Below are 11,199 nucleotides of genomic sequence, written 5' to 3' on the forward strand. Positions count from 1 at the left end.
AAAGCACAAACTATCACAAATATCAAACTTTTCACGCGATTATTGTTTACTCTGGTGTTGATAAAGGCTAAAGTTCCCTTTATGTTGGCGTAGAGATTTTAATGTCGCATTACTGCGCACATTACTATTGAAACGAAATGTTATGTAATAATTATATTGAGGAGTCTAGAATAACAAATGCTTCAATTTGACTTGTGTGTAATACGATACATTAAACTGCTTATAAATGTATAGAATGTACGTGTGGTTTCTTTCATCTGATCAGCAATTGTTTGTTTACCTTCATTTACAAAGAAAACATGTAGACTTCTGCTAGTTAATAAACAGCTTCATGTATGGTTTTATTTGATATTTACATTTTTCTTTATATTTGAATCTGCATATTGTATCCTTTTTATGTGCTGCGATCATACAGTTGATCTAATTCAAATTTATTAGACAAGTTTCTCAATCAAAACCAAGTTCAGTCCACCCCCCCCCCCCCCCCACCCCCCCAATTAAAACGTAGCTGGACAAAATGATCATTATCATCTATTGTTAAATTTTCCATCTGTAACAGACGCTGTATAAATAAAGGTTGATTTGATTTGATCCGTAGGAACTAAAATGTAATAAGATATCAGTCATAAGTGATAAAGGTTTTTTTTTTCTTTCGTAAAAACAATATTTTCCGTTATGGTGGTTCACGCACACGCGCGCGCGCACACACACACACACACACGCACACACACAGAGGGCTAAAGTGGTCCCCTTCAGACACATTAGTCAGAGGGAGGGTGGGGCGCCAGTAAAGATTTCTTAATGGGCTCTGTCCTCTCGTCCATCTGCCTTGGTGATAAACACAGCTCCTCCACAGTGGCCCGCTACTCAACCAAGACCTTTGCTTTTTTTTTTTTTTTTTGCTTTTTTTAATACTTCAGAACATTAGAACACTTTTTCACTGATGTGAGGGATCTACGGAGTGAATTCTTCACGCTTGGATTTATGACCTGTCCTCAACAGAAGGAAATGATGTGAACAGTAACTGGGTCTGGACCCTGTCAGAGCTTATGGGGAGGACACTCTGTGGGACTGTTGTTCCTGACACTGACCAGCCTCTCACAGCCTGGACAGTAACCCTTTGAAACAATTCTGGTCCCGGAGGAGAATGCCTTCCCTACACCACGGAGCCATCTTCATCGGAGCCTTCCTCATCGTGACCGGAGGCTCCACAGCCTTCCTGGCTTCGTACCAGAGCCGCCTGCAGGCATTCTCCCTCTGCTGTGTGGTGCTGGGGGTGTTCATGCTCATCCTGGGGCTCTTCTGGGCCATGAACAGTAAAAGTGCTGCTAACTACAACCACCAGGAGTATGACCAAGACTGTCCACACTACCCCTACAACGATTACCCCAACCTGAGCAGCCATGCCCTCTTTACCATGGCGGGCAGCCGCTTCCCAGAGTCCCAGTCCGTGTTTCTGCCCAGGTGGGTGTAGGAAAAAAAACAGATGGATTTGTGGTGTGGATGTTTTCAATACAACCTCCTTAAACAATACTATAATTTAACATTTTTTATTTGTTAAATGGTTGTTTGTAGTAAATTTCGGTGGCTCTTAGAGCTCCATGTTTGGTGATGTCATGGGTTCATAGTTTTTGGCTGTGAGTGGCTGTGAGTTTGGTTGCTACAGTCCTTGATCAAATTTACCAACGCCCACAACATGACATCAACCATCCAGGAAGATTTTACAGAGCTGACGTGGTTTCTTAATGACAGTCGGAATCATATTACTATACGAAGCGTGCAGCTAGCTAGCTTAGCTTAGCATAAGGACTTGGTATCATTGGGAAACAACTATCCTCCGAACTGGTCTGAATGTCTGAATTTTTCTAAATGTGTGGTTACCACGCCAACATTCCCATTCCAATCAACATTTACCAAATCTTATTTTTGGGAGTTATGTCACTAAAGTCTAATCAGCATCATTATGATGCTGAAGTTACATCTCATTACAAACATTTTTGGTTTGAATTAAATTAGTAGTAGCGGGACTTTTCTGGGAGGATTGTGAATAGCTAAACAGGTTAAACATGACCCCGCTGCTAACTACCCTCCTTTCTCCATGTCACCTCTGCTGAGTGATGGATAATCTGATCTTGGATCCAATCAGGAAAAAAAATCAGATTTTTGCATGAAGACAACCTTTAAAACTGTGTCGATTAGCATAAGCCATCATATTAGCTTATGAAGCACGAGAGGGAATTCTTAATCTTAATCAATATTTCCAAGTTACTCTGGCACTGAGTGTTTTATTGCAAATAAATGTAGTTGCATGTTCCTCTGAATGGGGTCTTAAAGGGTCTGGAGCGGCTGTAATCGTTTTAGTGGGGGCAAATAATCCTCAGCAATAAGCTGGCTTGATTTGGTTAGTTAAATATGCTTGTTTGGGAGAAAACTAGTTGTTGATCAACTCCGCTCCTTCCACCCATTTTCAGTAATTACAGGAAAAGCGTCAGAGAAGATGATGAAGCCGATCTGATTAATCCGAACAAGCGCAGGCCCTTCAGAGACTCGCTCGCTCACGTGCTTCAATGCCACTTTTGTTTCTCTCTCACGAATACAGGACAATGGAGCGCCACAGGCAAGACGCTCGTGGTGACGAGTTCGACTACCCACCCATGGATCCTGGGGGTTTTAGTCCAGCGCCTCACCCTCCACCCTGGATGGAGCCCCCTCCTCCGTATGAGGTGGCCATCAAGACCACATGCAGCTCCACACACCTGCGGCGGGCGTACTCGGACACGCACCTGGCCACAGAGCCCCTGTTTGGACAGTCCAGGGAGATCAGTTTCGAGGTGTGACAGCAGAGGACAGCGCCCAGCCACGTGACCCGAGGACTGACCGGGCGCCGTGCGACAGGCTTTCCTCATTCTAGAAGCATGTTCCATTCCGAGAAGTGCCCGTCCTAGCATGAATATAAGTTTGTAATGTAGACAGCCCTCTGAATATAGAACAAAACAAAAGGTGAATGGTTCAAAACTAACAATAAAGCACCAACACACTTGTGATAACAGGCCACGCTAAACGTCGTAGCACCTAATGGTCAGCTGACCAGCTTGTGTTATTTTAACCTTTGACCTGTGCAAGAGCATCTCCATAACCCTTTTCCACTGCAGGAACTTTTACTATTTAATTGGGATTTTGCAAAACCTCAGTTTCCACCCAAATTACCGCGGGAAAATTTCCCCTAACCCCAAACGTTCCTTAGAAAAAGTACTTTGTTGGGGGAGGGTGGGACTTTTGGGATTCTCCAGAACTCATAGGGAACAGAGCTGTGTCCTGAAGAATTTATAGCTTTTATTTTATTTCTACAAGTGTCACAGAAGCCTCGACGAGTGGAGGGGTGAAGGGGATCCGGGCTGTTTTGAGACTCTTTGCCGAGTCTTCAGCAAAGGAGAAGAGCCGACAAACTGAACTGTTCATTTATATTTGAATAGTGGCAGAGCAGGTAAGCTCCAGCTGCACACCAGGTGAATGTTTTTGTTGAAGAAAATGTGGCTTTCTGAACATAAATGAGTGTTTAGGGATGAGCAAAGACCTGGTCGTCCTTAGTGAGACCACTCATGATCTTCAGGTGCGTTTGATAACTCCACCTGTGGAGGACGTGTTTCCTGTTGGGTTGAAATTACACAGAAAAGTAACACTTTTTAATGCTGAGTCTTGCTATCAGATATTAATGCAAAGATGACTCTTGATTTCCAATCAAAAGCATCAGTTTCTTACTTGGGAATGTATTAACTGTCAGCTATTATACTGTTATAACAACAAACCAATTTTACTCCATATTTATAATGGCTCCCTTACAGCTGTGTATTAGAAACATGACATCACCTATGAATGATTTGCTAGCTTTGGTTCACATGTAGCCTGAGAATGATGACTTCCTCTGTCTCTTTAATTAAACGCTATGTTCATTCTAAAATCATCCCGACACAGACCGACTCTTTTCCCATCAAAGCACGTCTGTAAGTTTGCGAGAAACTCGTAAGTTGGCGACGACGGAACAGTGACTCATGGGAGTTTTTTTTTCCACAGCAGCTCTCTGAACACTGAGGCCTGTGAAACCTGACCTACAGTCACCACAAAAGCCAGTTCTGTGAAGGATTTTGTGTCTTTTTTTCCTCGGTCTCGATCAAAATATGCAGATCAGTTGGTGGCGAATGGGAGAAAACCATCTCTCCGATCTTTAAATCACCAGGAAATCTCTGATCCAGAGGAGAACATTAATAGTCTAAACAGATTAATCGTTCAAACAGCTAAAGTCATTCCAGAAATATCAGTAGCGATGTAATAATCATGTTATTACCATGGATGAATGAAGTTGGGAGAATCATTTATCCAGGTGGTTTAAAGGGAAAAAAAAGATACTCAATGTCATAATCCCTGCTGGTCTGGAGGTTTGTCATAAAAAAGACCAACAGTGCTGCAGTGGAAGGCACCCTGAGAACTGCTGGCCAGCTAAAAAATAAAAACAAATATGAGACAACGTACATAAACATAAACATGAGCCACACAGAATTATTCATCTGAATAGTGAATAAAAGTAGGAAAATACGTTTCTGTGCCTATTTTGCAGTGGTGGCATGGAAAAAGGTTGGGAACCTGGGCTTTATCACCTCTGGAACTACACTGATCTCTTTATGTGAACAGTTGAACGCAGCCAAATTGACAGCGTTCAGGCGGCCCTGCCCCCCTCCTCGTCATAAATATGAAAAAAAAACTTTCTTCACAGAAAAAGGACTTCCTCTGCTGCTGTTGCAGCCGCATGCGATCTTTCCAGAAGTCCGCGGCCGCTCCACAGTCCACCTCCACCCCACCGCCTGGTTTTCGGTGGGAACCGGATACGCCCTGCTGCGCGGCAGAGATTCGGGACTCGGCGCAGCCTGGAAAGAGGAGCGGCAGGACCGGAAGCCCTACACGCTCCGTGCGTGACTCAAAGTTGCTGAGGAGGAGGAGGAGTACAGAGATGAAGAAGCGCTTGAAGCAGCAGCGATTTTGTGCCGGCTCCACGGACGGATCGATGGCGATCGCAGCCGCGCACCGACGCACCGCCGCGCCAAGACGGTTTACCATCAGCCGTGCGTATTTTTAACAAATTCTGAAGCCAGTTTCCGCTTCCACCCCTCCCTCTCCCAGACACGTTCCCTGTTGGATGCTGTGATCGGAGCCACCACCTCCCTCCCGCTGCTCAGGTGGACCTCAGCTCCCGCAGAGGCCTCGGAGATGGCGATTCCCCGCGGCGTGCTCCTCTGCCTGGGCAGCCTGCTGCTGGTCGCCGGGGGGGTCGTTGCCGTGTGCCTGGGCCTGCCCCAGCACTCGATCCCGCTGGTCATCCTGGGACTCTTCGTGGGGCTGGGGGGCACGGCCCTGTTGGTCACTGGACTCTGTGTAGCCAAGAAGAACCTCCAGGCGGCCGTGCCGGGACACTTCCTCCTTCACCCCCGTACAGGGACGCGCTTCAGCCCGCGCCAGGCTCAGGCCATACAAAGGTACACACGCAGGAGCGTGCACGGAGGCTACTTTAGGCCAGTGTGATTACTAAATGTGCTGAAACTTTCCAAAACAAAACCCAAGTCACTCTTTTCCATCCATCTTAGTGTTTCAGACAGTTAATTCTGGCATTTTCTCTGTTTTGAGACATCCAATTCTTTGGTGGTGCTTTGATGGGAGAAGGTTTAATCCAGTGTTGTTGAAGGTAACTGATTATGCAGCTTGTGGAATAAGTTGGACAGTTATAACACAGTTACTACAGTTCTGCGCACCATGTTTCGCTGGGTTTTGGAGCTAAATGCTAATGAAAGCATGCAGATCAAAAGTTTCTCTTTTTAAACATTTCTCTCTGGTCTTGGTTGCAAGAACTGGAGATAGAACTGCGGCGCACGCCCCCCACGGTGCTGTCAACAGCTGTCCGTCCTCCATGCATGTCTCCTGCCGTCCAACAGTTGTTGACATATTTGTGCCTGCTGTGTTTACACCAGCCTCTGCAGAGTGCTGGCACAGGGGAGAGCTGAACCCACCCGGGGGCATTAAAATCTAAAATCTGATGTTCTCATTTGGCTGGATGATGAATAAACACAGTTGTGTGCCAGCAGTCAGCATCTGGGATGAGAAGCTGAAAAAAAGGGGTTGATTTTAGGGAAAGAGGGTGTTCAGCAGAGAGGGACCCAGGTTTTTTGGTGGTTAATGGGACGTAAATGCTCAGCAGACCCCACCCCAAAATCAGAGGTGATCCACTTTGTGATGATGTAATTATAAAAGAGCTCATCAAGTCACACGGAGGAAGACAGGAGCCACACAGACATGGGGGGGGGGGCTGTTAACCCAAGTTTGAGTGTTTGGAAGGGAAAAAGACGACGTGGGAAGATTGCTGGTGCGTTTGCAGACACTGGTCCCCCAGGAAGCGCTGCGATCTGAACCACATGTCTGCTGCGAGCTGGGGGAAGAGTCCTCATAAACGATGAACTAATTACTGCAGGAATCTGAGTGAAATCAGCCAGTGCTGATGCTCATTATATCCCAGCGTATAACACTGACATGTGGGTAATGTACTATTATTGACACTACATCTGTCCTGCATCCTGGCCTTCAATGATTTATTCCCCTTTCGGTGTTGCATTGCATGATGGGATAGTGTTACAGTGTAACGTGCTGTACAAAAATATCTTCTCTAATGTTATTAGCTGTAAAATAATGTGAGCAATTACAGTATGGCTGCAAGTTTCTGGTGTTCTTATACCTTTAAAATAGCTTTGCTATTGATCAGGCCTCATTTAGCATTATTGTTTATAATGTTGACATCGGTTCTGATCCAGTAAGAGACAGAATCCTGATCTGATGTGTTTCTGTTTTGGGCTTTTAGGCCTGATAGTTCTCTGTTAACCATTCTTTTGGTCTACCCTCGGCAGGAGGTTGGACCGAATCCGTCGGGAGATGTCCGAGGACTCAGTCAGCAGGGTGCCCGAGGCAGAGTTGTCCCTCCCGTCCACCCCTCCACCCTGGACCATGGAGCCGCCGCCGTCCTATGACACGGTGATGAAGAACCAGGAGCCCGGCGAGCAGCCGTGAACCCTCCTGGACGTGTTTCACGTGTCCTGGTGCTTTCTGAGACTTTGACGGACGGCTGACGCCCCAGAAGTGGCTAAAATCCGCCCGCCTGCATGTCCTAATGTGGCCTTCACGTCCTGATTGTCCGATGAACCCACGCCTTCGACTCCCGCCATCTCCCCGGAGACCGTTTTCAGAACAATCTTTGCAAATATGCGATTTGTTATTTGCGTCCCTGCGACCGACCACTGTGGCAGCGGGCCGAGCGCGCTCCTCGAGGCCGCGCAGCCCACTTTGTATGTGCACGTTTCTCTGGTCAAAGCAGTTTAGATGTTGCTGCAGTGCCTTACCCAAGATTACACTGATGTCTTTCGCTCTCAGCCTGGTGAGATAGTAGGTTGTTGACACAAAACATTTCTTTAAATTCGTTTTCGCACCGAGAATCGTTATAAACCTTTTAAGAACTTAAACACAAACTCTCTGATTGGTCTTTTTCTATCGAGAATAAGAGATAATCATGATTTTTTTCACTCTGCAGCATTGATTGTGAAGCTAAAGCTAACTAGCTGAGCCCAAACACCGCAAGTTAGCTTCTCTTCAGCTGTCAGATAGCGACTGATAAGTTACCAAGCATTTCTGCTGTGGACGTTCTCCTTCACTCAAGCAGATTAACTTCTTTTATGGGCTCTTTGCTTCTTTAAGGGTTATTAGTCCTGGCCTCTTTGGGATGAGAGTTAAAATGCCCTCAGGAAACTATTAGAAGTTGAATTGATTTGAACCTAAGCAGCTAAGTCCATCTCCCTACTTACAGTATTTGTTTAAAAGAAAATTTATTTTCAGGAATGAGCATAACAAAGGCTAAAGTCCACTTCTCCAGCTCACACCAGAGGCTAACAGATGTAAACACCCACTTGGCTGACTACTGCTCACAAGCTTCCTCTTTGATAGCTACTTGGCGTAAGGTGACATTTTACAGGCACGCGCATGCGCACACCTGCTCGTTTCTACTTGACCTGAGCAGTAATAATCAGCAGAGTGGAACCCTGAGCGCTCCCTCCACCCTCACCTTCACCTTCAAGCCCAGAAATAGAAGAGCAGAGGAGAGGGGAAGGTTGCAGAGATGGTGGAGGGGAAGCCGTACAGGTACGGGCTGATCGCAGCGGGACTGTGCGTCGCGGCGGTCGGCCTCTTCATAATGACCCGGGAGCGGCCTCACGTCTACATCACCTTCTGCGCTCTGGGCGTCAGCATGATGTGTGCCGGGACGGTGTGGAGTGCTTGTCAGTGCTATCCCAAGGTAGATATCTGACCTGAGCTGGGTAAACACATGCAGAGCGTAACGGGGTCGAGTCAGAGCCATTATTTATACCCTCTGTAATGGGAGAAATTCTACGTTTGTGAGGTCCCTTTGGTTGCAACGTTTCAAGAGGAATGTCAACAGGATGCTGAAGCTGCTGAAACAAAACACAAAAGGTACACACACCCTTGTACTTATATCTTTGTGGGGACTTTTATAGACATGATGTATTCCACAGCCCCTGACCTTATTATCCTCACTAACCCCCATCCCTGACCTAAACCCGATTCCAACCTCAACTTAAAAACCAAGTCTTAACCCTCAAACACTGGTACGGAGTTGTGAGAACCAATCAAATGTCCTCACCTCCCAAGAATGTCCTCACTTTGCTAGTAGAATGTGGATTTTGAGACTTAATATGGAACCATTACAAGAACACACACACACACACACACAAATAATGTGCCTGAGACAGGGAAGTACGTTGACTAATATGCTGATCATAATCTTGCAATCTAATGTACTCTGTGGTGTTACTATGGCAGCGGAGTTAAGAGTGAAGGTCAAGAACCTAATGGTTGTGCCTGCAGGTTAGTGGAAATGCAGAATGAAAGAGTAACTCACCCCCTTCAGGTGAACCCGTGTCCCGTGGTGCTGGAGTCACAGCTGGTACATGTGTTTGACCACATGCTGCCTTGGAAATAGAAAAAATGAGTCAGAATCCCCAGGAATAAACTGGATTAGACTTCCTCTTCCTCAGCCTCCTTTCCCCCCTGACTGTAGGTATACTGAAGCTCTGCTGGTCTCCTGTGAGAAGAGTTGGAGCAGTGGACTCTCCGAAACCACCAAGACCCAGTTCCACAGCTGTCCCACACTGCAGCTGGTCTGAGGGAGGGGTGCAGCCATTCTGCTCCCCCATCCACAACACTCAAGACGGCAGGGGAAATCATCTATGTGTGCTGTTTTATTAACTACCAACATTTGTAACAATTATATCAAATGTTGAAACAATACAAGCCAAAGTCAGCCATAAAAGTTCATAAAATATTGAAATTATTTTATTATTTAACTTCAAGCATTGCATCTGCACCCTGTATGTATGTGCCACATATACAGTATTACAGCTGAATACTATTTAACATTATTGAAATCCATAATTTCTAAAAAAAAACAACCTAATATATAGACAAAAAAATGACAAAGGAACAAAAATGATTCAGGTAATACAATCTCATTTCTATATCTAGAAAAAAACAGAAAATAATCCATACTTCTACTCAAGAACATCCCAACGCACATTATTAGAAATGTTTTTGAGTTTAAATACAATTTTTGCCTTTCAGATTTGCTGAATTGGATGGTTAAAATACCAGAAAATGAAAACGTTCCACTACGACGTGTAATTCCCCAAATATTCCACTAGATGTCATGGTTTAACCAGAATTAGAACCTATTGTCTTCCAGAGGGGGCGCTGTTTAGCACAGGAAGCAGATTTATACCAGAAAGCATGATTTATACCCCGTTTGAGTATAATAACCGGTATAAAATACAGGTTTAATATAATTAGATGTTTAGGAGATGTTTAGATGTTGCTATACAAATCCTAATGTCGGGCTGTTAAGTGTTTTCCCCCCTATTTCTTTCTTCTACCAACATTTGCAAGAGAGACAGAACGGAGGTGGCCAGATGTTCCTCTTTTGAAATATTCTTCCGCTGAGTTCGGGAGGTTATTTTGCGTTTTGGCCTGTTTCTAACTGACAAATGTGTCGGGACGACATCAGAATACATCATTTTTTGAGGAATCTAAATTTTCTAAACTCGTAATCTAGATAAACTGGATACATTTTACTTACAACTCAGTTTAATGTGACATTACTAGTGTTGTTATAGAGAATTAAATCAAATATTCCATTTGAATGCTATTTTTAAAATCATATTGTCTGAGTAATCAAGGAAAAGTTTGATTCCTGAATTAATCCTCCTGTGTTACAACGACGAGAAACACAAGGACGGAAGCCCAGAATGCAGCCTTTAGACGAAAAGTGAAAGATTTATTTACAATAATATTTACAAAACCGAGAATGGTGCAGTAGTGACTCGAACGTAGTGAATCGTGCAGGAAACCAACCGGGAATAGTGCTCTTCGACGGAGGTGACGTGGAAGCCTCGGAAAAACACGAGATAATTTAAAAAAGAACAGCTGAGTTACAAAATCAAGGCAATGACGAACGATTTAACACTGATCAGCCGGTGTTGGCTGTTCCCAAGCAGGCTGATCAGCCACAGGTGAGGAAGGAGCCAGGAAACAGGTCACTGACGCCCCCTAGTGGACACACCAGCAACCAAAACACAGGATAGATAGATAGATAGATAGATAGATAGATAGATAGATAGATAGATAGATAGATAGATAGATAGATAGATAGATAGATAGATAGATAGATAGATAGGGGAAATGTAAAGTAAAACATGTAAAGTTGTCTAATTTACACGTCATTGTTTCACTTAAAGTAGATTTTAGCTGTATTATTTTCCCCCATAGTCTTGATTCGTCATCATTGACCTTCTCAGTGATATTTAGTGTTTTCTCTGATTTGACAGAACAAGAGGACATATGTGAATTGTTCTGTTCAGTCATAATGAAAAACAAGAAAACCCCAAGAGCTCCTCTCAGCTGCAGGAGCTTCACAAGAAGCTGATTGGAATGACAAATCGTTGGTCTGATGAACTCTGCATGTGAGCTTATTTCGAACTGGAGATACCAGAATAAATTTCAAATCATGCTTTATGATACCCCCCCCCCCCCCCCCCCCCCCACACA

General features: G+C 44.7%; 3 protein-coding genes and 1 long non-coding RNA gene across 4 annotated transcripts; 3 read left to right on the forward strand and 1 right to left on the reverse strand.

The window, feature by feature from the left end:
• Nucleotides 1–698: 698 nt before the first annotated feature.
• si:dkeyp-51f12.2 (uncharacterized protein LOC100151460 homolog) lies at nt 699–4,417 on the forward strand. The gene is made up of 2 exons (XM_057038212.1): nt 699–1,464; nt 2,600–4,417. The coding sequence occupies exons 1-2, from the start codon at nt 1,148–1,150 to the stop codon at nt 2,835–2,837; spliced, it is 555 nt and encodes a 184-aa protein (XP_056894192.1). The 5' UTR covers nt 699–1,147; the 3' UTR covers nt 2,838–4,417.
• On the reverse strand, nt 3,900–11,149 carry LOC130528628 (uncharacterized). Its single transcript, XR_008951340.1, has 3 exons — nt 10,507–11,149; nt 9,002–9,071; nt 3,900–4,494 (listed from the first exon to the last, which is right to left on the reverse strand). It is a non-coding gene; the product is annotated as an uncharacterized LOC130528628 (long non-coding RNA).
• si:dkeyp-51f12.3 (uncharacterized protein LOC107988041 homolog) lies at nt 4,873–7,556 on the forward strand. Its single transcript, XM_057038215.1, has 2 exons — nt 4,873–5,525; nt 6,942–7,556. Exons 1-2 carry the CDS (start codon nt 5,260–5,262, stop codon nt 7,099–7,101), a joined length of 426 nt encoding a protein of 141 aa, XP_056894195.1. The 5' UTR covers nt 4,873–5,259; the 3' UTR covers nt 7,102–7,556.
• Nucleotides 8,025–9,430, forward strand: bsnd (barttin CLCNK type accessory subunit beta). Its single transcript, XM_057038216.1, has 3 exons — nt 8,025–8,377; nt 8,483–8,553; nt 9,161–9,430. Exons 1-3 carry the CDS (start codon nt 8,201–8,203, stop codon nt 9,264–9,266), a joined length of 354 nt encoding a protein of 117 aa, XP_056894196.1. The 5' UTR covers nt 8,025–8,200; the 3' UTR covers nt 9,267–9,430.
• Nucleotides 11,150–11,199: the final 50 nt, after the last annotated feature.

Source organism: Takifugu flavidus, chromosome 7 (assembly GCF_003711565.1).
Source record: "Takifugu flavidus isolate HTHZ2018 chromosome 7, ASM371156v2, whole genome shotgun sequence".
Classification (NCBI taxonomy): Eukaryota; Metazoa; Chordata; class Actinopteri; order Tetraodontiformes; family Tetraodontidae; genus Takifugu; species Takifugu flavidus.